Source organism: Oncorhynchus gorbuscha, linkage group LG01, assembly GCF_021184085.1.
Source record: "Oncorhynchus gorbuscha isolate QuinsamMale2020 ecotype Even-year linkage group LG01, OgorEven_v1.0, whole genome shotgun sequence".
Lineage (NCBI taxonomy): Eukaryota > Metazoa > Chordata > Actinopteri > Salmoniformes > Salmonidae > Oncorhynchus > Oncorhynchus gorbuscha.
The window spans coordinates 8702111-8725634 of NC_060173.1; the positions used below are offsets into that span (position 1 = coordinate 8702111).

The 23524-nt window shown below is 40.1% G+C and overlaps 1 protein-coding gene across 1 annotated transcript in view; it reads left to right on the forward strand.

Moving 5' to 3' along the window:
* The first annotated feature begins 1191 nt into the window (after positions 1–1191).
* Positions 1192–23524, forward strand: part of LOC124032233 (cGMP-inhibited 3',5'-cyclic phosphodiesterase A-like) — a 241605-nt gene continuing 219272 nt past the window's right edge. Inside the window, exon 1 of the mRNA XM_046344482.1 lies at positions 1192–1339. Within this exon, the coding sequence (XP_046200438.1) occupies positions 1271–1339 (69 nt within the window). The 5' untranslated portion in view covers positions 1192–1270. The remainder of the gene's footprint in view (positions 1340–23524) is intronic.

Genomic DNA, 23524 nt, shown 5'->3' on the forward strand with positions numbered 1-23524 from the left:
TATTTTGGGGTGTATTTCATTATTTGCATTACTGTACCTGAATAAGAAACACAGATAGAGGAAAACCCAATCCGGACAGTGTCGTCCTGTCACCGTTCGTATAATGGAGACTCGTTTTTTTATGACCGTGTGGTGAAATAATAGCCGACCTATGTAGCCGTTAATTCTATTGGCGATCTATTATTTTTTTAAATGGATGATTGTGTCAGGGTTCTTAGTTCGTTCTGTCAATAACGCATCGGTAATAACTCATGCCATGTCCCATTACCGGATAGCCCCTCTGGTCTAGAGGTAGCTTGTATACTGCTTCATAGGCATACTTCCTTAATACTGCTATATGAGTGATGGCAATGCCAGTAGTAGAATCTGACAGTAGCAGTGGTGGAGCACATCTACGGAACAGTAGCAGTAACAGCACCAGCGTTCGCGATAAAACCTCCAGGGCACCGGAGCGCAATGGTTATGTGAAAACAAGTTTCATCCAGCCACTGCCCGACAGTCGAGATCGAGATGGTGATTGCTCATATGGGTCGTGCATGGTGAGGCTCGTATTCAAGATATGGAGTTCCCAAAGACTCCGGCGTGTAGTATGTGTGGGCTCACTGTCTGTTTTTCTCGCTCTGGTGGTTAAATTAGCCGACTGGAGGACTGAGCTCAGTAGCAGTGGTAACAGTAACAGCAGGCTGCACTCCAACTCTCCTGTTCATTTCGTGTCAGGCTACGCAGGGGAGTTGTTGCTAACTCTCTGGCATCTGATCTCGCCTGTATTTACCCTCGTATGTGCCTTCTTTTGGGTGGGTTTGTATTTGATCCGCTGCGGAGTGCTTATCCAAACCGCCCTTTTCCTCCTCACTCTTTGCCACCTGGGAGAGACAGCGGCGTGGGCTCTCGTGCACGGCGGGACTTGGACGGATGAACAACAGCCGTTTTCCTTCAGCACGTCAGCGGCCGCGGTCGTGCTCGCCTGCCTGGCAACCGGTACACTCATGGTAGCGCGGCTCAAGCACGGCATCTCGGTCGTAGTGTTCGTAAGCGTCGTTCGGACTATCTCGCTCATCTCGCTGCACAAAGTCCGGGCCACTTGGAGACCTTACGTGGCGTACCTGGTGGGAGTGTTGGGCATCCTACTGGCGAGGTATGCTGATAGTGTACTTCCGAACCAAGGGATACCCAGGGAGGGCTGTACCCCTCTGTGACTGGGGCGAGGGAAGGGGACGAGACCCCTGTGTTTAAAAGGCGAAGGAGGTCCAGTTCTGTGATCTCCACAGACATGGCACACAGTCAGTCCAACAGCAAGTCACACAGGAGGACCTCGCTGCCATGCATCCAGAGGGACCAGGTAAGGAGCTCTTTTCTTCTTCTGTCTGTCTTAATATACTGTACGGGAGTCCCGTTGGACTTGGCGGACTGTATGGCTGGTTTGTCTGTGGCTCATTTTGGGCTCTTCCTCAGGCGTTGGTTGGATTAGGGTTGTCTCCAAACGTGTATTCAAGATAATGGAATAATAATAACAACAACAAAAACATTATAATAGAAACAATATGATGTAGCCTATTATTATTATTATTATTATTGTTGTTGAATAGCATTAGTTTATTGCAAAGTGTTGCTGAGTCTATCATTAATTATCGCTGTATTATATGTATGCCTGTATGACAGGCCTACTATTGACGTTATCAGCAACGAGGAGCGTAATCGTAAGGAATATAGTGATAATAATAGTAATACTATTATGATTAATATAAAATAATACATCATACTGTTATGATCATTTTGTCATTTTTCTATTGAAATTATACTTTGAAAAGATCAGTGCTTCTTCTTTTGCTTGTTATTAGTCACTTTGATGATACATTTGATGGTTTATTTTTGTATTTATTTTTTCCCCGGTGCGTTTTGATTATGTTTGCTTTGAGATAGATATCTGGACTGCTATTATTCTGAAGAGAGCTTGCTCGTCATATTCCTCCATCATAACATTCAATAATAACAGAACTCTTAACTAACAGTGGATACAATCTTCTCTTGGATCTGTCAAGTGTTTGCTGTTGTGTAATTTAACTTTGCCATATCCTCGTAGTACAGTATATTTTGAACATTTTGATTGATGTCCTACAGAGTGCTTCATCAGAGATTATACTCCAATAATGGTCTGAATTTGAAATCGAAGTTTTTAAAATGTATTTTCACTCATAAATTGGTACATTTCTCATAAATTGGTACCTTTCTATGTAATTTCCTCAGTTTTTATTTTCCAGTGTGATTTTTCCTCCGATATTTGTTTCAGTGACATGCAGCTATTGAATGATCTAAGTACAATAGAATATATCATGATTAACTTGGAGTTCTCTCTCTCTCTCTTTCTCTATCTTTCTCTCTCTCTCTTTCTCTCTCTTTCTCTCTAGCTCTGAGTAGTCTATCAAATGTGCAATTCTATTTTAGTTTTAATGGAAGTAGCTATAGGTAAGATGTGGATGTTATTGGTTCATCTCATCACTAAATGTGTCCTTATGGCACCTTATAATTCATTTAAGACAAAACCATAAATAATTTACAGACGTATGGTATTGTTAATGAAACCACTATTATCCACTTCGACTTAATGTCAGAATCGAGGTGTTTCATGTATTCTTAGGGGATGGGCATTTAAAATTCTATCACTATTCGAATATAATATCAGTGTACTTTTTCGGATTTCGGGCTAGTCGAATTACACGTGTTGTATTATTTAAATAATGTTGTTGTTGTTGTTGTTGTTGTTGTTGTTGTCGAAACTTAACTTCAATGGAGACTTGCTCTTGCGACTCCAGAGAGAGCCGGTGCACTGCGCTCTGCTGGTTTCATCAGACGGGTTTGTGGAGGAGGGTAAGAGAGCAGAGGACGATGTCTGTTACGGTCTATGTGCCAAACCGTCTCCCGCTAATTAGACAAACTTGTTGTTGCCATAGGTTATCTATCATACCATCTGGTAGTGCCTGACTTAATAATAATAATAATTGATTGGATTTAAATAGCGCTTTTCTACCAACTGACGTACTGAAAGTTTTACATAGTAGGTGGAAACTGACCTCATTCACCACCAATGTGTAACATCCACCTGGATGATTCACAGCGACCACTTTGCATCAACTCGTTGTAAAGAAGCTAGCGTGCTACAGTAGCAAGGCTAATTGAGGCTGTTTTGCTGCGCTCCCCGTCCAATGTCTACAACAACTTCATTCATACGAAACAACTGCCTACCTGTTGGTTGATCCTTGTAGCCTACTCTTGCTCATTATAGCCAATTTAATTCCGCAATTTCAACTCCATTTTGCATTGGTTAAAAATCAGTGGCGGTCAGTGCGGTTTAAGGACGATTACATTTTTTCCAGAAGCATGGCCTTATTTCTATTAGGCATAACGGGTGACTGTCATTCATATTCCAATCACACCTATAGCCTATGAATGAACGTTTACAATGTACAGTGCATTCAGAAAGTATTCAGACATTTAGACTTGTTCAACCTTTGGTTTTTACATTACAGCCTTATTCTAAAACGGATTAAGTTGTATTTTCCCCTCGTCAATCGACACACAACACCCCATAATGACATCACAACACCCCATAATGACATCACAACACCCCATAATGACATCACAACACCCCATAATGACATCACAACACCCCATAATGACATCACAACATCCCATAATGACATCACAATACCCCATAATGACATCACAACAACCCATAATGACATCACAATACCCCATAATGACAAAACAAAAACCGGTTTTTAGACATTTTTTTGCTAATTTATACAAATATATATATATTGAAATATCAATTTTCCGTAAGTATTAAGATCCTTTACTCAGTACTTTGTTGAAGCACTTTTGCCAGCGATTACAGCCTTCTTGGGTATGACGCTACAAGCTTGGCACACCTGTATTTAGGGAGTTTCTCCCAATATTCTCAGCAGATCCTCTCAAGCTCTGTCAGGTTGGATGGGGAGCATTGCTGCACAGCTATTTTCAGATCTCTCCAGAGATGTTAGACCGGGTTCAAGTCCGGGCTCTGGCTGGGCCAATCAAGGACATTCAGAGACCTGTCCCTAAGCCACTCCTGCGTTGACTTGGCTGTGAGCTTAGGGTTGTTGTCCTGTTGGAAGGTGAACCTTCGCCCCAGTCTGAGGTCCTGAGCACTCTGGAGCAGGTTATCATCAAGGATCTCTCTGTACTGTTCTCCGTTCATCTTTCCCTCAATCTGGACTAGCCTCCCAGTCCCTGCCACTGAAAACATCCCCACAGCATGATGCTGCCACCACCATGCTTCACCGTAGAGATGGTGCCAGGTTTCCTCCAGAAGTGATGCTTGACATTCAGGCCAAAGAGTTCGATCTTGGTGTCATCAGACCAGAGAATCTTGTTTCTCATGGTCTGAGAGTCCTTTAGGTGCCTTTTGGCAAACTCCAAGTGGGCTGTCATGGGCCTTTTACTGAGGAGCGGCTTCCAGCTGGCCACTACCATAAAGCTCTGATTGGTGGAGTGCTGCAGAGAAGTTTGTCCTTCTGGAAGGTTCTCCCATCTCCACAGAGGAACTCTGGAGCTCTGTCAGAGTGACTATCGGGTTCGTGGTCATCTCCCTGACCAAGGCCCTTCTCCCCCGGGCCAGCTCTAGGAAGAGTGTTGGTGGTTCTAAACTTCCTCCAGTTAAGAATGAAGGAGGCCACTGTGCTCTTGGGGACCTTCAATGCTGCAGATCTGTGCCACGACACAATCCTGTCTCTGAGCTCTACGAACAATTCCTTCGACCTCATGGCCTGGTTATTGCTCTGACATGCTGTGGGACCTTATATAGAAAGGTATGTGCCTTTTCAAATCATATCCAATCAATTGAATTTACCATAGGTGGACTCCAATCAAGTTGTAGACACATCTCAAGGATGATAAATGGAAACAGGATGCACCTGAGCTCAATTTCGAGTCTCATAGCAAAGGGTCTGAATACTTATGTAAATAAGGTATTTCTGTTTGAGTACTTTAAATAAATTTGCTAAAATTTCTAAAAACCTGTTTTCATTTTGTCCTTATAGGGTATTGTGTGTAGATTGATGAGTAAAATCAAACATTGTAATACATTTTAGAATAAGGCTGTAATGTAACAAAATGTGGAAAAAGTCAAGGGGTCTGAATATTTTCCGAATGCACCGTAGATGCACACTCTTGCCTGCATCTTGCTGATATAGGGTGTAATCATTAGTCCGTGTAAGAAAACATTTTTTAACAAGCTACAAGTGTGAAACGCGTTTCGGCTACCAGTGCATCTTTTTATGGGGCACATTTATAAAAACTGTCATAAAACTGTTGTTTTATTAAAATGTGCAATGCAGTGGCCTAACCTTGTAGGCAATGCTGCATAGATCATTACATTTAATTCTAGTCAAAGGCTTAAGAAAAAACACCTGTCTGACACACACGCACACACGCACGCACGCACGCACGCACGCACGCACGCACGCACGCACGCACGCACGCACACACACACACACACACACACACACACACACACACACACACACACACACACACACACACACACACACACACACACACACACACACACACACACACACACACACACACACACACGGGTAAGAGGGGGTTCTACTTTGGTCTGGATTTACAGGACCCGAATGAACATGTGGAGCTTCTCAATGATAAACACATTGCACCCTATTCCCTATGTAGTGCACTAATTACCAGGGCCCATGGCACCCTATTCCCTATGTAGTGCACTAATTACCAGGGCCCATGGCACTATATTCCCTATATAGTTTCCCCTTGTCAAAATTAGTGCACTATTATAGGAAGTAGGGTGCCATGTCAGATGCACTCATTTTCGTATCAAAGAGTGTCATCGTGACCTGGGTCAGGAGCAGTTAAGAGGGACAAGGTTAGGGACATGTCAGGCTGCTGTGGCGGTATAGGCCATGTATGGCCAGTCACCCACTTGAAATACAGGCTAACCTCTCCTCTCCAGGTTGGTTGGCTACAGATGGAGAGTTTGCTTGTTGGTTCTGCTTTGTGGTCCCAGTGAGTCGACCCATTTCTTTTCTCCTTCTCCTGAGCAGAGCTGTGTTGCTAATAGGGTGTAATTAATATAATTTCAGCTATTATTACCTTTTAATTACAATATTATGACATTATTATTGCCTAATCATCTCCTTACATTATTATCACCTTATTATCACCTTATTATCACCATATTATCACCTTATTATCACCTTATCGCCATATTATTACATTATCATCACCTTATTATCACCATATTATTACATTATCATCACCATATTATCACCATATTATTACCATATTATTACATTATCATCACCATATTATCACCTTATTATCACCATATTATCACCATATTATTACATTATCATCACCTTATTATCACCATATTATCACCATATTATTACATTATCATCACCATATTATCACCATATTATCACCATATTATTACATTATCATCACCATATTATCACCATATTATCACCATATTATTACATTATCATCACCTTATTATCACCATATTATCACCATATTATTACATTATCATCACCTTATTATCACCATATTATCACCATATTATTACTTTATTATTACCTTTTAATTACAATATTATGACATTATTATTACCTAATCATCGCCTTACAGTATTATCACCTTATTAGTACCCGATTAGTGTCGTATTATCACCTTATTATCACCTTATTATCACATTATTATCACCATATCACCACCTTATTATCACCTTATTAGTACCCGATTAGTGTCGTATTATCACCTTATTATCACATTATTATCACCATATTATCACCATACTATCACCTTATTATCACCTTATTATCACCATATTATCACCTTATTATCACCATATTATCACCTTATTATCACCATATTATCACCTTATTATCACCTTATTATCACCTTATTAGTACCCGATTAGTGTCGTATTATCACCTTATTATCACATTATTATCACCTTATTATCACCATATTATCACCTTATTATCACCATATTATCACCTTATTATCACCATATTATCACCATATTATCACCTTATTATCACCATATTATCACCTTATTATCACCATATTATCACCTTATTATCACCTTATTATCACCATACTATCACCTTATTATCACCATATTATCACCATACTATCATCTTATTATCACCTTATTATCACCATATTATCACCTTATTATCACCATACTATCACCTTATTATCACCTTATTATCACCATATTATCACCTTATTATCACCTTATTATCACCTTATTATCACCATATTATTACCATATTATCACCTTATTATCACCATATTATCACCTTATTATCACCATATTATTACCATATTATCACCTTATTATCACCATATTATCACCTTATTATCACCATATTATTACCTTATTATCACCTTATTATCACCATATCACCTTATTATCACCATATTATCACCTTATTATCACCATATTATCACCTTATTATCACCATATTATCACCTTATTATCACCTTATTATCACCTTATTAGTACCCGATTAGTGTCGTATTATCACCTTATTATCACATTATTATCACCTTATTATCACCATATTATCACCTTATTATCACCATATTATCACCTTATTATCACCATATTATCACCATATTATCACCTTATTATCACCATATTATCACCTTATTATCACCATATTATCACCTTATTATCACCTTATTATCACCATACTATCACCTTATTATCACCATATTATCACCATACTATCACCTTATTATCACCTTATTATCACCATATTATCACCTTATTATCACCATACTATCACCTTATTATCACCTTATTATCACCATATTATCACCTTATTATCACCTTATTATCACCTTATTATCACCATATTATTACCATATTATCACCTTATTATCACCATATTATCACCTTATTATCACCATATTATTACCATATTATCACCTTATTATCACCATATTATCACCTTATTATCACCATATTATTACCTTATTCTCACCTTATTATCACCATATCACCTTATTATCACCTTATTATCACCTTATTATCACCATATTATCACCATATTATCACCATATTATCACCATATTATTACCATATTATCACCATATCACCATATTATCACCTTATTATCACCATATTATCACCTTATTATCACCATATTATCACCTTATTATCACCATATTATCACCTTATTATCACCTTCTTATCACCATATTATTACCATATTATTACATTATCATCACCTTATTATTACTTTATTATTACCTTATTAGTGTAAAAGTGTCAGCTTATTACATTATCAGCACCTTATTATCACCATATTATTACCATATTATTACATTATCATCACCTTATTATCACCATATTATTACCATATTATCACCATAATATTACCATATTATCACCTTATTATCACCTTATTATCACCATAGTATTACCATATTACTACATTATCATCACCTTATTATCACCTTATTGTGAACACATGATCTTTTACAAGAATGTGCTTATTGCATACGATAAGTGAATATATGCCCATTTGATCTGCTTGACTGGTTGGGTACAATACGAGTGTTTTCGTGTGTCTCATCTTTTAAAATGGAAACAGCCAGACATTTCCAGAATATTCCTCCAAGAGGAATGTGGCCAGCGAGGGGATGTTTTGTTTTTGTATGATGAGCGACGAGGCAGAAAATGGATTTAGACGGGTTTGAATTATGTTGTAGGCCTACACTGACAGGATTATATACAAACTAAGATCTGCTTGTAGGAAGGTTGAATGACTAATTCAGTCATTTAATGTCCAGTGTTTTCTGAAAGGAAGATGTTAAATAACTGTCAAAGAGAAAGCAAGCGTTCACATACATACTGTATAATGATTTAGAACTTGTTATTTGGCATAAACCTTTATTATAATCTTATAAATAGACTTCTAATATGTAATGTTTCACAAAATGTCCTCTCTTCCGGTGCTAGTTGTCGCGTGCGGAAGGTTTAGCAAAATAATACCGGTAACTTTGAGGTTTCGTCTTCCTCAGTGATTCCTCACCGTCAGCTGAAGAAGGTAATGGATGACAATATTCACTGGAGAGGAGAAGATTATAAGAGTCAATCACGACCAAATCCTCCGACCACCTGAACAAGCTTTTTCCCTCCGTAGCCCTCACCAAACTGGCCACCTGGTGGTCCACGTTGATCTTCCCACTCATAGACTTTGCTCTGTTCATCCACGGACTATGCAGCCTACACTATTCATCAATAAACTATAGACCCTACACTATTCATCAATAAACTATAGACCCTACACTATTCATCAATAAACTATAGACCCTACACTATTCATCAATAAACTATAGACCCTACACTATTCATCAATAAACTATAGACCCTACACTATTCATCAATAAACTATAGACCCTACACTATTCATCAATAAACTATAGACCCTACACTATTCATCAATAAACTATAGACCCTACACTATTCATCAATAAACTATAGACCCTACACTATTCATCAATAAACTATAGACCCTACACTATTCATCAATAAACTATAGACCCTACACTATTCATCAATAAACTATAGACCCTACACTATTCATCAATAAACTATAGACCCTACACTATTCATCAATAAACTATAGACCCTACACTATTCATCAATAAACTATAGACCCTACACTATTCATCAATAAACTATAGACCCTACACTATTCATCAATAAACTATAGACCCTACACTATTCATCAATAAACTATAGACCCTACACTATTCATCAATAAAATATAAACCCTACACTATTCATCAATAAAATATAGACCCTACACTATTCATCAATAAAATATAAACCCTACACTATTCATCAATAAAATATAGACCCTACACTATTCATCAATAAAATATAGACCCTACACTATTCATCAATAAAATATAGACCCTACACTATTCATCAATAAAATATAAACCCTACACTATTCATCAATAAAATATAGACCCTACACTATTCATCCATAGACTATGCAGCCTACACTATTCATCAATAGACTATTTCAGCCACACCCATTGCTGACAGGTGTGTAAAAATTAAGCACACAGCCATGCAATCTCCATAGACAAACATCGGCAGTAGAATGGCTGGTACTGAAGAGCCCACTGACTTTCAACGTGGCACCGTCACAGGATGACACCTTTCCAACAAGACATTTTTGTCAAATTTCTTGCCTGCTAAAGCTGCCCCATTCAGCTGTATGTGCTGTATAGGAGCAAACAACGGCTCAGTCGTGAAGTGGTAGGTCACACAAGCTCACAGAATGGTACCGCTGAGTGCTGAAGCGTGTAGCGCGTAAAAATCGTCTGACCTTGGATGCAACACTCACTGTTCCTCAGGAGCTTCATGAAATTAGTTTCCATGGCCGAACAGCCGCAGACAAGGCTACGATCACCATGCGCAATGCCAAGCGTCGGCCGGAGTGGTGTAAGGCTCGCCACGATTGGACTCTGGAGTAGTGGAAACACATTCTCTGGAGTGATGACTCATGCTTCACCATCTGGTTGTCCGAGGGACGAATCTGGCTTTGACGGATTTGGGTCTGTTTGTCATGGTTTTCGGCCGAAAACAGTATAACTTTACACTGTCCCCTCATGGTTCATGCTAAGCCCCTTTGTTCCGGTTAAGGGAAATCCTAACACTACAGCATACAATGACATTCTAGACGATTCTGTACTTCCAACTTTTGTGGCAACAGTTTGGGGAAGGCCCTTTCATGTTTCAGCATGACAATGCCCCTGTGCTACAGCGATGTCCATCCAGAAATGGTTTGTCGAGATTGGTGTGGAAGAATTTGACTGGCCTGCACAAAGCCCTGACCTCAACGCCATCTAACACCTTTGGGATGAATTGAAACACCGACTGTGAGCCAGGCCTAATCGCTCAACATCAGTGCTCGACCTCACTCATGCTCTTGTGGCTGAATGGAAGCAAGTCCGTGTAACGGATGTGAAACGGCTAGCTAGTTAGCGGTTGTGCGCGCTAAATAGCGTTTCAATCGGTGACGTCACTTGCTCCGAGACCTTGAAGTAGTGGTTCCCCTTGCACTGCAAGGGCCGCGGCTTTTGTGGAGCGATGGGTAACGATGCTTCGTGGGTGACTGTTGTTGATGTGGGCAGAGGGTCCCTGGTACGAGCCCGGGTATGGGCGAGGGGACAGTGTAAAGTTATACTGTTACATCCGCGCAGCAATGTTCCAACATCTAGTGGGAAGCCTTCCCAAAAGAGTGGAGGCTGTTATAGCAGCAAAGGAAGGACCAACTCCATATTAATGTCCATGATTTTGGAATCAGATGTTTAGACGAGCAGGTGTCCACATACTTTTGGTCATGTAGTGTAATTCCCCCAGTGCACATTATCCTGTTAAAATGTTTATCTTAATTGTTTCTCTAAGCTTCAGTTCTCATAGTTTACATGCTGTATGTGGATGGTGTAAATTCTGGGTCTATATATTTTGTCCATATTTTTTTTGTCTATTGTCTGTCTTTATTAACTCTGTAGCTGTCGCAGCACTATTCCACTGAGTCAAATTGTTCTCTGGAAGCTGCAGGCATGCAGTAGCCCCACAGACCGCTGTGCAGCTCCCCCTGGACTGGCAGGCAGACATATCAGCCCACAGAGAGAAGCACGGGATTGAACTTGATTCAACTTTCTAGAGCAGTTGTCACAAACCGGTCGATGATGATCGACTGGTCGACGTCCAAGGCATTCCTAGTCAATCGTTAAACATTTCTGGTAAAAACCCCAACAATAAAGCTTTGTGTTCCTATTTTGATTTTTTTTTCTCAACTTGGGCTGTTGTTGGTAGGTGCCTCCGATTCAGCTGCCCTGCGCGCCGGGAAGGGGAACTGTTGCCATTTCTAACCATATCACGTGTCCGAAGGTACAAACTCGGCCTTGTTCATGTTTAAGTTCTTACTCCTTACTGTCAACACTTTGTATTCAACACTTTTATAAGCCATAAATTCGCATTCTTCCTATTTCCACTCATCGCTACAACAAGCACTGCAGCAGTATTGAATTCGTAGGAAAGTGTTTTAGCCTTGCATAGTTGTTATTATTTTCGTGTTTGGGTCTTTTTTAATTTTGAGGAATATTTCACTTTCTCTGTTGACAGTAGTGACAACATGAATTTGAACACAGTAGTAACAACATGAATTTGAACACAGTAGTAACAACATGAATTTGAACACAGTAGTGACAACATGAATTTGAACACAGTAGTAACAACATGAATTTGAACACAGTAGTAACAACATGAATTTGAATACAGTAGTAACAACATGAATTTGAACACAGTAGTGACAACATGAATTTGAACACAGTAGTAACAACATGAATTTGAACACAGTAGTAACAACATGAATTTGAACACAGTAGTGACAACATGAATTTGAACACAGTAGTAACAACATGAATTTGAACACAGTAGTAACAACATGAATTTGAATACAGTAGTAACAACATGGATTTGAACACAGTAGTAACAACATGAATTTGAACACAGTAGTAACAACATGATTTTGAACACAGTAGTGACAACATGAATTTGAACACAGTACTGACAACATGAATTTGAACACAGTAGTGACAACATGAATTTGAACACAGTAGTAACAACATGATTTTGAACACAGTAGTAACAACATGATTTTGAACACAGTGGTAACAACATGAATTTGAACACAGTTGTAACAACATGAATTTGAACACAGTAGTAACAACATGAATTTGAACACAGTAGTGACAACATGAATTTGAACACAGTAGTGACAACATGAATTTATATATATATGCCATTTAGCAGACACTTTTATCCAAAGCGACTTACAGTCATGTGTGCATACATTCTACGTATGGGTGGTCCCGGGAATCGAACCCACTACCCTGGCGTTACAAGCGCCATGCTCTACCAACTGAGCTACAGAAGGACCACTTAATTTGAACACAGTAGTAACAACATGAATTTGAACACAGTAGTAACAACATGAATTTGAACACAGTAGTAACAACATGAATTTGAACACAGTAGTAACAACATGAATTTGAACACAGTAGTGACAACATGAATTTGAACACAGTAGTGACAACATGAATTTGAACACAGTAGTAACAACATGAATTTGAACACAGTAGTGACAACATGAATTTGAACACAGTAGTGACAACATGAATTTGAACACAGTAGTGACAACATGAATTTGAACACAGTAGTAACAACATGATTTTGAACACAGTAGTAACAACATGATTTTGAACACAGTAGTAACAACATGAATTTGAACACAGTAGTGACAACATGAATTTGAACACAGTAGTAACAACATGAATTTGAACACAGTAGTGACAACATGAATTTGAACACAGTAGTGACAACATGAATTTGAACACAGTAGTGACAACATGAATTTGAACACAGTAGTAACAACATGAATTTGAACACAGTAGTAACAACATGATTTTGAACACAGTAGTAACAACATGATTTTGAACACAGTAGTAACAACATGAATTTGAACACAGTAGTGACAACATGAATTTGAACACAGTAGTGACAACATGAATTTGAACACAGTAGTAACAACATGAATTTCAACACAGTAGTGACAACATGAATTTGAACACAGTAGTAACAACATGAATTTCAACACAGTAGTGACAACATGAATTTCAACACAGTAGTGACAACATGAATTTGAACACAGTAGTGACAACATGAATTTGAACACAGTAGTAACAACATGAATTTGGGGAGAGGGGAGGGAGAAGAGAGGGAGAAGAGAGGGAGAGGGGAGGGAGAGGAGGAGGGAGAGGAGAGGGAGAAGGGATTGAGGGAGTGGAGAGGGGGGGGGAGGAGAGGAGAGGGAGAGGAGAGGGAAGGTATATGAGAGGGATAGGGGAGGGAGAGGTGAGGTGAGGGAGAGGGAAGGGGGAGGGGAGGGAGAAGGGAGGTGAGGGAGAGGGGAGGGATAGGGAGGGAGAGGAGAGGAGAGTGAGAGGTGAGGGAGAGGGGAGGGAGGGAGAGGAAGTGGAGAGGGAAGGGAGAGGGGAGGGAGAAGGGAGGTGAGGGAGAGGGAGGGATAGGGGAGGGAGAGGGGAGGGAGAGGAGAGGGAGAGGAGAGGAGAGGGAGAGGTGAGGGAGAGGGGAGGGAGGGAGAGGAAGTGGAGAGGGAAGGGAGAGGGGAGGGAGAGGTGAGGGAGAGGAGAAGGAGTCAGACTGCTGCTCTCTCCCTCAGTTGAGACTGACCATCAGATGCAGGCACCATCACCCCAGTAAAATAACGATAATAAGCAAATGATTTAAATGTACGCTCACTCAGCTGTGCTTCACAAGTCATACAACAATGGATCTATTACGGGTATAACCATATAGCCTACCTCAAATTTTGACTTTGGCAGGGCAATTCAAGCAAAGCCAATATGCAGTGATAATGTATTGGGCCTATAGCCTACTGCACAAACCTACAGCACCCGTCAATGTTGCATAGGATTGCGCATTTTAAGTCATGTTAAAAAAAACATCTGTTGTAGATCTCGGCCTGTATTTTGACTCAAAGGGGATCCTGACTCAGAAAAGGTTTCTGACCACTGTTCTAAAGTTTTGCCTGTTAACACTACCAATATTTCCCTTTGTTGAGGCAATTATGATCAAATTAACTCAAAACTAGCCACTTTCAATGCAGCATACTGTACCGACACAAAACAGACAATTCAAGAGATTTTGTTGTAGGTAGAACACATCCGAAGTAGGATTCTGTTGCATTGACACTCACTACTCAGCCGCCTGTGTGGCATAACCAATCAGAGCTGGAGTAGGCCTATATGCAAATAGACCACTGCCATATATGGATCTGTGCTATTTACTTTGAACTGCACTGTGTTTACAGCTGTGGTCAGGAGTAGATGCTCTTGTTTTGAGATCAAAGCCAAAGCTGCATGTAGCCATCTGTGCACATTTTGTTCATATTCTTTGCTAGTTAGTTAGTTAAGGGGTTCGGGGTGAATAATTATGCACTCTCAAGTCATCAGGTTTTTTTGTATTATCTCTTGTTTGTTCCACCCCAAAAATATTTTTAACCTACAAAGTGGTAGACATGTTGTGTAAATCAAATGATACAAACCCTCTAAAAATATATTTTAATTCCAGGTTGTAAGGTTGTAACAAAATAGGGAAAATGCCAAGGGGGGTGAATACTTTCGCAAAGCCACTGTACCACCACACAAATGGCTGCTACTGTAGGCTGAATGATAGAACAGCTATTTCCATGTTAAAATGTTAAGGCATTTTCTCCATTGTTATTGATGGTGAGCCACTATGGTAGACCTACATTATGATCAAATAGCCACGTTAGCCGTCTTGGCCACTGTTAAAACTGTAACTTAAAGGAGGTACAACCGCAGTGTTCACGCTGGACGTTGCACATCATTTTCACAATGTTCAAGTTTGCGCTCAGCAGACCTGAAACTTGCTCAGTGCTGAACATTTTTCGAGGGAACATTGCAAGCAAATATATTTGGCGAATAAACGCATTTCTGATTCGGACAAGATTTATTTGACACATAGTAAGTAGTATTATGCCGTAGGCACGCCTGGACATCAAATGTAATACGGTTTTCTCTAGTGGTGATGTTGTACTTTAATTAAAGGTGCATTAAGCAGAAATCACTCCGTCATTTCCTGGTTGCTAAAATTCTAATAGTTTGCCTAATTTCAGTTTATGTGACAAAACAAGCAAGTCTAGTGTAGAAAATACCATCTAAACCACTGTGAAATATAATTTCCTTAACAGAAAATATTGTATTTTCAGCTGTTTGAAGCTGTTGTAGAAAGCCAAACGTAAAAGACGCAGCAACAAAACTTAACCTCTGACCCCTCCAAACGACGCATGCACTACCCTCATAAAGTGCATTTCTGTTCGACAAACACATTCTTAGTTCTGCTGAAAAGTTAAAAACTGTAGAATTCAGATAAAGGTGTCAGAAACACTGTGACTCCATAGCTTGAGATGCAGCAGACCATAAAAAAAGTTTTATATAGCCCCACTCCCTGAAGATATTTGAAAGTCTAGGTTTGAGACAAAAAAAATATGTCACCAATCCTGCTCCAAAAGGGAAAAAGATCTCGTGTCTTTTACCTAATAGTGGCAATCTAAACACGCACAAAACAATTCCCATTTGGGACGTGTGAAACATGCCATACCTTCATTTTTTTGTCGTACAGGAATTAAATATATATGAGCAGAAAACTGAAGTTTCTACATATCCATTGATGCAAGTACATCCTCTGTATATGATTCCCAATTCATCCACTAGATAGCAGTAGGAGATCACATGACATCTCTCGACCCACTTGAAACCAGTTGCATCTGATTTGGGTATTGAGTCACTGAGCCGAAATGGTTAAACGGATTTTCAAGCAAGACATCTGATTTGTTTTTTCTTTCATTAAAACACAGACAGGGGAAGAAACTTCAACCTTCTTTTCCCATTCACTTTTGCTATTGTAAAAGGAAAAGCTAGCTAAACTGCGCATGTGGAGGATGCATACAAAGTAATGTGGATGGAGAAGGAAATGCATTCGAATGAGAGACGAAAGACCTTGATATACGACTTTTGCAAAGTTGTGACAGTGTTTTAGTTATATACTTTTTTGATTTTGCCCTGTTGAAGTCGAATCCCCTGACTTTCAGTGCAACAATTGCCTACAGAGAAGAAGTCACTATGCTGGGCATACAAATTGCTGATTTGCATAGGCTACTGGGAATGCCAAGATCTGTGATTTTCTCGTTTTCCTCCACTCTGAGGGCCGTGTTTTGCGCTGGGCTGATGGGAGTCTTGCCTTCGGGCAGGTTATCTTCTGTGGACTGGCCACTGCTCGGAAGTGATCGCTCACCGAAAAAGAATGGAGATGGCGGGACCTTTGTTGCTGAATCGTGGGATGATCCTCTCCTGGACCTGGCTGGCCTGACAGGGAGACACGTCGCTGTTCATCGCAGAAGTCAAGGGCGGCATCCTCCACTTCTGAGCCCTCTGCGGTGACGGGATCCATGATTGGGGTGACGACATTGAATAGTTTCGCTGCTCTGGAGCCTGATGTCCCAGCTCCGTCTTCTTAAGGAACGTTGGAGGTTCCTTCTGTATCGATCAACTTGGCATCGCCATCGCCGGGGTCTAAGGTGGGTTCTACTTCACCGTGGGCTCTGCTATTCCTGTCATTTGTGGGGGGCGAGTTAGAGGAGCCCCTAGTGGGGCTAGGGTTGGACTGAGTCCTCCGGCTCGAAATGGACAACACCCATCAACCATTATTATGGAAAGCTCCATGGTTAGATCGGTGGAAGTCCGAAATACACGTACCCTTTGTTTTCCTGGAGCTAAGGTATTGGATATATCAGAAGTCATGCCCACCACCAAGAAACAGATTCTTGCTACGAAAACAGTTGTGTTGGATATTGGGTCGAATGATAGTATGCGTGTGAACTCTGTAAAGCTAAGAGACAATTTCTTGCAGCTCTTGGTGAATGCTCAGAAATGAGCAGAACCTAAAATGTTCTCTTCCCAATTCCATCTCCTCGTCGTTGTGGGATGTTTTAGTCGTCTTTGGTCTCTTCACCAGTGGTTAATGCGTCTGACCAAGGACTTGGGCATGTTCTTCGTCTTCAATTTGGACTCCTTCTGGAATAGGCCTGGCTACTTTCTGGAAGACGGAATTCATCTGGGTGAAAATGGCACCCGGCTGTTGTCATCAAACGTTAGAAAGGTTATTGGTCAACTAAATTGATGAGAGGACAATATTAGCATTAAATATCAGTCAGTTTTCACCATCTCCTCTTTGGTCACTGTGAGAGTTCTACATGTTGTATCTGAAAGTGGTGACATGCCGAATGGTGCTCACCGGAGAAATGTCATTGCTATTCCTCATTTGTTTTCTTTTCCTAATAGGTATAATCTAATCCTTGAGTCTCCAGTTCTAAAATCTCAAAATAATCTGACTTGTGCTGAAAATCTGTGTCATTTTTAAATGCAGAAAAGTTTTGACATTTCTACATCTTAACATTTGTAGTTTATTACCTAAAGTGGATCATGTCAAGATCTGGGCCTCTCAGGCAGACCCTGATATTTGTTATTGTTTCTGAGACCTGGTTAACTGATAAAACCCTGGACTCTGACGTTGCTATGGATGGTTACAATGTGTTTAGGGCTGGTAGGAAAGGGAACAGTGGTGGTGTTTCTATGGATGGTTACAATGTGTTTAGGGCTGGTAGGAAAGGGAACAGTGGTGGTGTTTCTATGGATGGTTACAATGTGTTTAGGGCTGGTAGGAAAGGGAACAGTGGTGGTGTTTCTATGGATGGTTACAATGTGTTTAGGGCTGGTAGGAAAGGTAACAGTGGTGGTGTTTCTATGGATGGTTACAATGTGTTAAGGGCTGGTAGGAAAGGGAACAGTGGTGGTGTTTCTATGGATGGTTACAATGTGTTTAGGGCTGGTAGGAAAGGCAACGGTGGTGGTGTTTCTATGGATGGTTACAATGTGTTTAGGGCTGGTAGGAAAGGCAACGGTGGTGGTGTTTCTATGGATGGTTACAATGTGTTTAGGGCTGGTAGGAAAGGGAACAGTGGTGGTGTTTCTATGGATGGTTACAATGTGTTTAGGGCTGGTAGGAAAGGCAACGGTAGTGGTGTTTCTATGGATGGTTACATTGTGTTTAGGGCTGGTAGGAAAGGTAACGGTTGTGGTGTTTCTATGGATGGTTACAATGTGTTTAGGGCTGGTAGGAAAGGCAACGGTAGTGGTGTTTCTATGGATGGTTACAATGTGTTTAGGGCTGGTAGGAAAGGTAACGGTGGTGGTGTTTCTATGGATGGTTACAATGCGTTTAGGGCTGGTAGGAAAGGTAACGGGGGTGGTGTTTCTATGGATGGTTACAATGTGTTTAGGGCTGGTAGAAAAGCCAACGGTCGTGGTGTTTCTATGGATGGTTACAATGTGTTTAGGGCTGGTAGGAAAGGCAACGGTGTTGGTGTTTCTATGGATGGTTACTGTGTGTTTAGGGCTGGTAGGAAAGGCAACGGTGGTGGTGTTTCTATGGATGGTTACAATGTGTTTAGGGCTGGTAGGAAAGGTAACGGTGTTGGTGTTTCTATGGATGATTACAATGTGTTTAGGGCTAATAGGAAAGGCAAAGGTTGTGGTTTTGCTATTTACACAAATAATCGTCTTTCTGTGTCTCTGTTGAAGGCTACCGACAGTACTAAACTATATGAATTGTTGACTTTAAAACTTCAGTTGGGTTCACACTCAAAAATAACAGTTATAGGAATCCATCATCCACCCTTCGCAAATAAGTGTGTACTAAACAAACACATTGGGTTTAATTGCCATTTTTACTACCCCAGAGGTGTCGATCGCTGGAGATTTTAATCTTGCAGGATGCTGACTGTTTAAATTATTTTTGTTACTCATCTAAATTTGACCCAGCTGATTAAAAAAAAAAAAAACACTCGTCCAAACTTAAAGGACCCTATGAAATCACATTTAAAAATTCTCAAGAGAAATATGCTGGGAGTGGCTTATTTGCTTTGGGTATTAGTGACCACTGTCCCGCTGTATGTGTCAGGAATATACAGAATGTAAAACATTTCAATGAATAGGCATTTTTTAATGACCTTTAATTTGGTGACTTTGATTATGTTGCACCTATACCTGACCCAGAGTTGGCTCTGAACCACATCTCAAATGTTTCCGAATGTATTGTAGAAAAACATGTTTAAAAAAACTGAGAATTTTTAAAAATAGGTCTTGACCATCTTTAAGCATATTACACAGTTTTGTATTCCTGTTCGACCTCAGTGCAGCAGGCCCTTCGTGAACTTCAACATGACTTTGATTCAATTCAGAAATCACTTACAGATCTTAAATGTGTGTTAAATACAAGTGAAACCAAGCTCATACTGTTCTCTAGGTCACGAAATGTTGACCCTGAGGACCTGTATATCTGCTCTATAAATAGAGCCCAAATTGAGCTGGTTTCTCAATATAATATATAATATATATATAATATAAGTACCTGAATCTCTAGATGACAAGTTGTCCTTCGTAACGCATATAAATAAATCAGACTCAGAACCAAGATAATTTTTTAAATATCAAATAAAATCATGCCTCCGTATTGAAAATAGGAGAAATATTTTTCAAACAACGCTTCTTCCTGTATTGGATTTTGGTGATATTGTTTACATGCGTCCGGCACAACCTGTTTTAAAACCATTGGACACTATCGTTCAGCAATACGTTTTAGCACAGCAGACAGGTTTAGGACTCATTGTAGTATGTATAATCATTGTAGTATGTATAAAAATGTGGGATGGACCTCTCTGTCTGTAAGAAAAGAGCTGCGTTCTCTTTTATTCATTTACAAAGCAATCTGGCAGAAACTCCCTTCACATGTAACTTCATTAAACTAAGTGAGGAATCATAAGTTCCCAAACCTGTTCTCAGGAATTGATAACAATAGAGACCCCTTCAGTCTGCACAGATTTGGAAATATCTGTGTTGGTTTTTTTGTTGTCCCAGATTTTACTATGCTGATGCCACTCAGGCAGTTTAAATAAGTGTTTATGAATCTCTATGTGATTGCTTTTATTAAATACGTTTATTTTGGTTTTGTTGTGTGTGAATTAAATAGTTTTATACACATATACAGTGGGGAGAACAAGTATTTGATACACTGCCGATTTTGCAGGTTTTCCTAACTAACAAAGCATGTAGAGGTCTGTAATTTTTATCATAGGTACACTTCAACTGTGAGAGATGGGAATCTAAAAGAAAAATCCAGAAAATCACATTGTATGAGTTTTAAGTAATTAATTAGCATTTTATTGCATGACATAAGTATTTGATACATCAGAAAAGCAGAACTTAATATTTGATACAGAAACCTTTGTTTGCAATTACAGAGATCATACGTTTCCTGTAGTTCTTGACCAGGTTTGCACACACTGCAGCAGGGATTTTGGCCCACTCCTCGATACAGACCTTCTCCAGATCCTTCCGGTTTCGGGGCTGTCGCTGGGCAATACAGACTTTCAGCTCCCTCCAAAGATTTTCTATTGGGTTCAGGTCTGGAGACTGGCTAGGCCACTCCAGGACCTTGAGATGCTTCTTACGGAGCCACTCCTAAGTTGCCCTGGGTGTGTTTCGGGTCGTTGTCATGTTGGAAGACGCAGCCACGACCCATCTTCAATGCTCTTAATAAGGGAAGGAGGTTGTTGGCCAAGATCTCGCGATACATGGCCCCATCCATTCTCCCCTCAATACGGTGCAGTCGTCCTGTCCCCTTTGCAGAAAAGCATCCCCAAAGAATGATGTTTCCACCTCCATGCTTCACGTTTGGGATGATGTTCTTGGATTGTACTCATCCTTCTTCTTCCTCCAAACACAGCGAGTGGAGTTTTTTTGTCTCATCAGACCACATGACCTTCTCCCATTCCTCCTCTGGATCATCCAGATGGTCATTGGCAAACTTCAGACGGGCCTGGACATGCGCTGGCTTGAGCAGGGGGACCTTGCGTGCGCTGCAGGATTTTAATCCATGACGGCGTAGTGTGTTACTAATGGTTTTCTTTGAGGCTGTGGTCTCAGCTCTCTTCAGGTCATTGACCAGGTCCTGCCGTGTAGTTCTGGGCTGACCCCTCACCTTCTTCTTGATGCCCCACAAGGTGAGATCTTGCATGGAGCCCCAGACCGAGGGTGATTGGCCGTCATCTTGAACTTCTTCCATTTTCTAATAAGTTGTTACCTTCTCACCAAGCTGCTTGCCTATTGTCCTGTAGCCCATCCCAGCCTTGTGCAGGTCTACAATTTTATCCCTGATGTCCTTTCACAGCTCTCTGGTCTTGGCCATTGTGGAGAGGTTGGAGTCTGTTTGATTGAGTGTGTGGACAGGTGTCTTTTATACAGGTAACAAGTTCAAACAGGTGCAGTTAATACAGGTAATGAGTGGAGAACAGGTGGGGTTCTTAAAGAAAAACTAACGGGTCTGTGAGAGCCGGAATTCTTACTGGTTGGTTGGTGATCAAATACTTATGTCATGCAATAAAATTCAAATTAATTACTTAAAAATCATACAATGTGATTTACTGGATTTTTGTATTAGATTCCGTCTCTCACAGTTGAAGTGTACCCATGATAAAAATTACAGACCTCTACATGCTTTGTAAGTAGGAAAACCTGCAAAATCGGCAGTGTATCAAATAGTTGTTCTCCCCACTGTATGTGAATGTTATTTTATTATTCTGTTTTTATTGTAATGAGTTCGGGGCTCTCTTGTAAAATAGATTTTTAATCGCAATGTGACTCCCTGTTAAAATGAAGGTTAAATCAAATAAATAGCTTTACATTGACCGTCAAGGTGTACCCATACTAAATGGTTACACTTCCTGTGACTTGGTCTACATTACATACTCTGTGAGTATGACTATAGCACATGATTTATGACCTTTATCGGGGGAGGGAGATACTTATGACATTGCCAGCAGTACGATTTGAGTGAATTGTGACTTCCTTTTATCTGGTACTCTCTCCCCCTAAACTCACTGGACCCAAAACAACAACTCATAATTTAAGAATGGGTAGCATAGAAATAGTGCAAATAGAACAGTTCTACCTCTTCTTAGACTTGCTTTCAATGAGAATGACAGATCTATAACTCAAATTTCTATGTGAATTTAATCTCTCACCCAAAAAGTGACATATTGCATCTGTTAAGTTTCTAGAATCAAGAAGCATTGTAATTCCATAATTTTCACGAAGGCTAATGTGGAAGTTCGGTAGAGAAAAAAGCTAATCACAGGCCTTAAAATCTAGAATGTGTTTCTTTTTCACCTATATCAAAAAACAACTCTCACTCATTCTATTACACGTATACCGGTTCTAGAAATGATTGTGATCAAGGCAGTACATACATGATGAAACCTTGTGAAATAAACACTTGTGCGATTCAAATGGAATGATGAACATGTTGATGAATATCTTATGTTGATGAAATTATCCGATGCTTCAATCCCTCACCTGTATCTTGATCTAGCTGAAGCCCACCGGTGAAGGTCTGTTTTGACTTACAAGCCACGGAATGAAGGGACAATACCATACCATTTGGAGACAACAACGGCACAACGGCATACCACAGTAACCCCTTAGAAGAAAAAAGGTGCTATCCAGAACCTAGAAGGGTTCTGCGGCTGTCCTTATAAGAAATCCCTTTGAAGAACACTTTTTGGTTCCAGGTAGAACCATTTTCGGTCCCATTTTAGAACCCTTTCCACAAGAGGGTTCTACATAGAACCCAAAAGGGTTATACTTGGAACCAAAAAGGTTTCTCCAATGGGGACAGCCTGAAGAACCC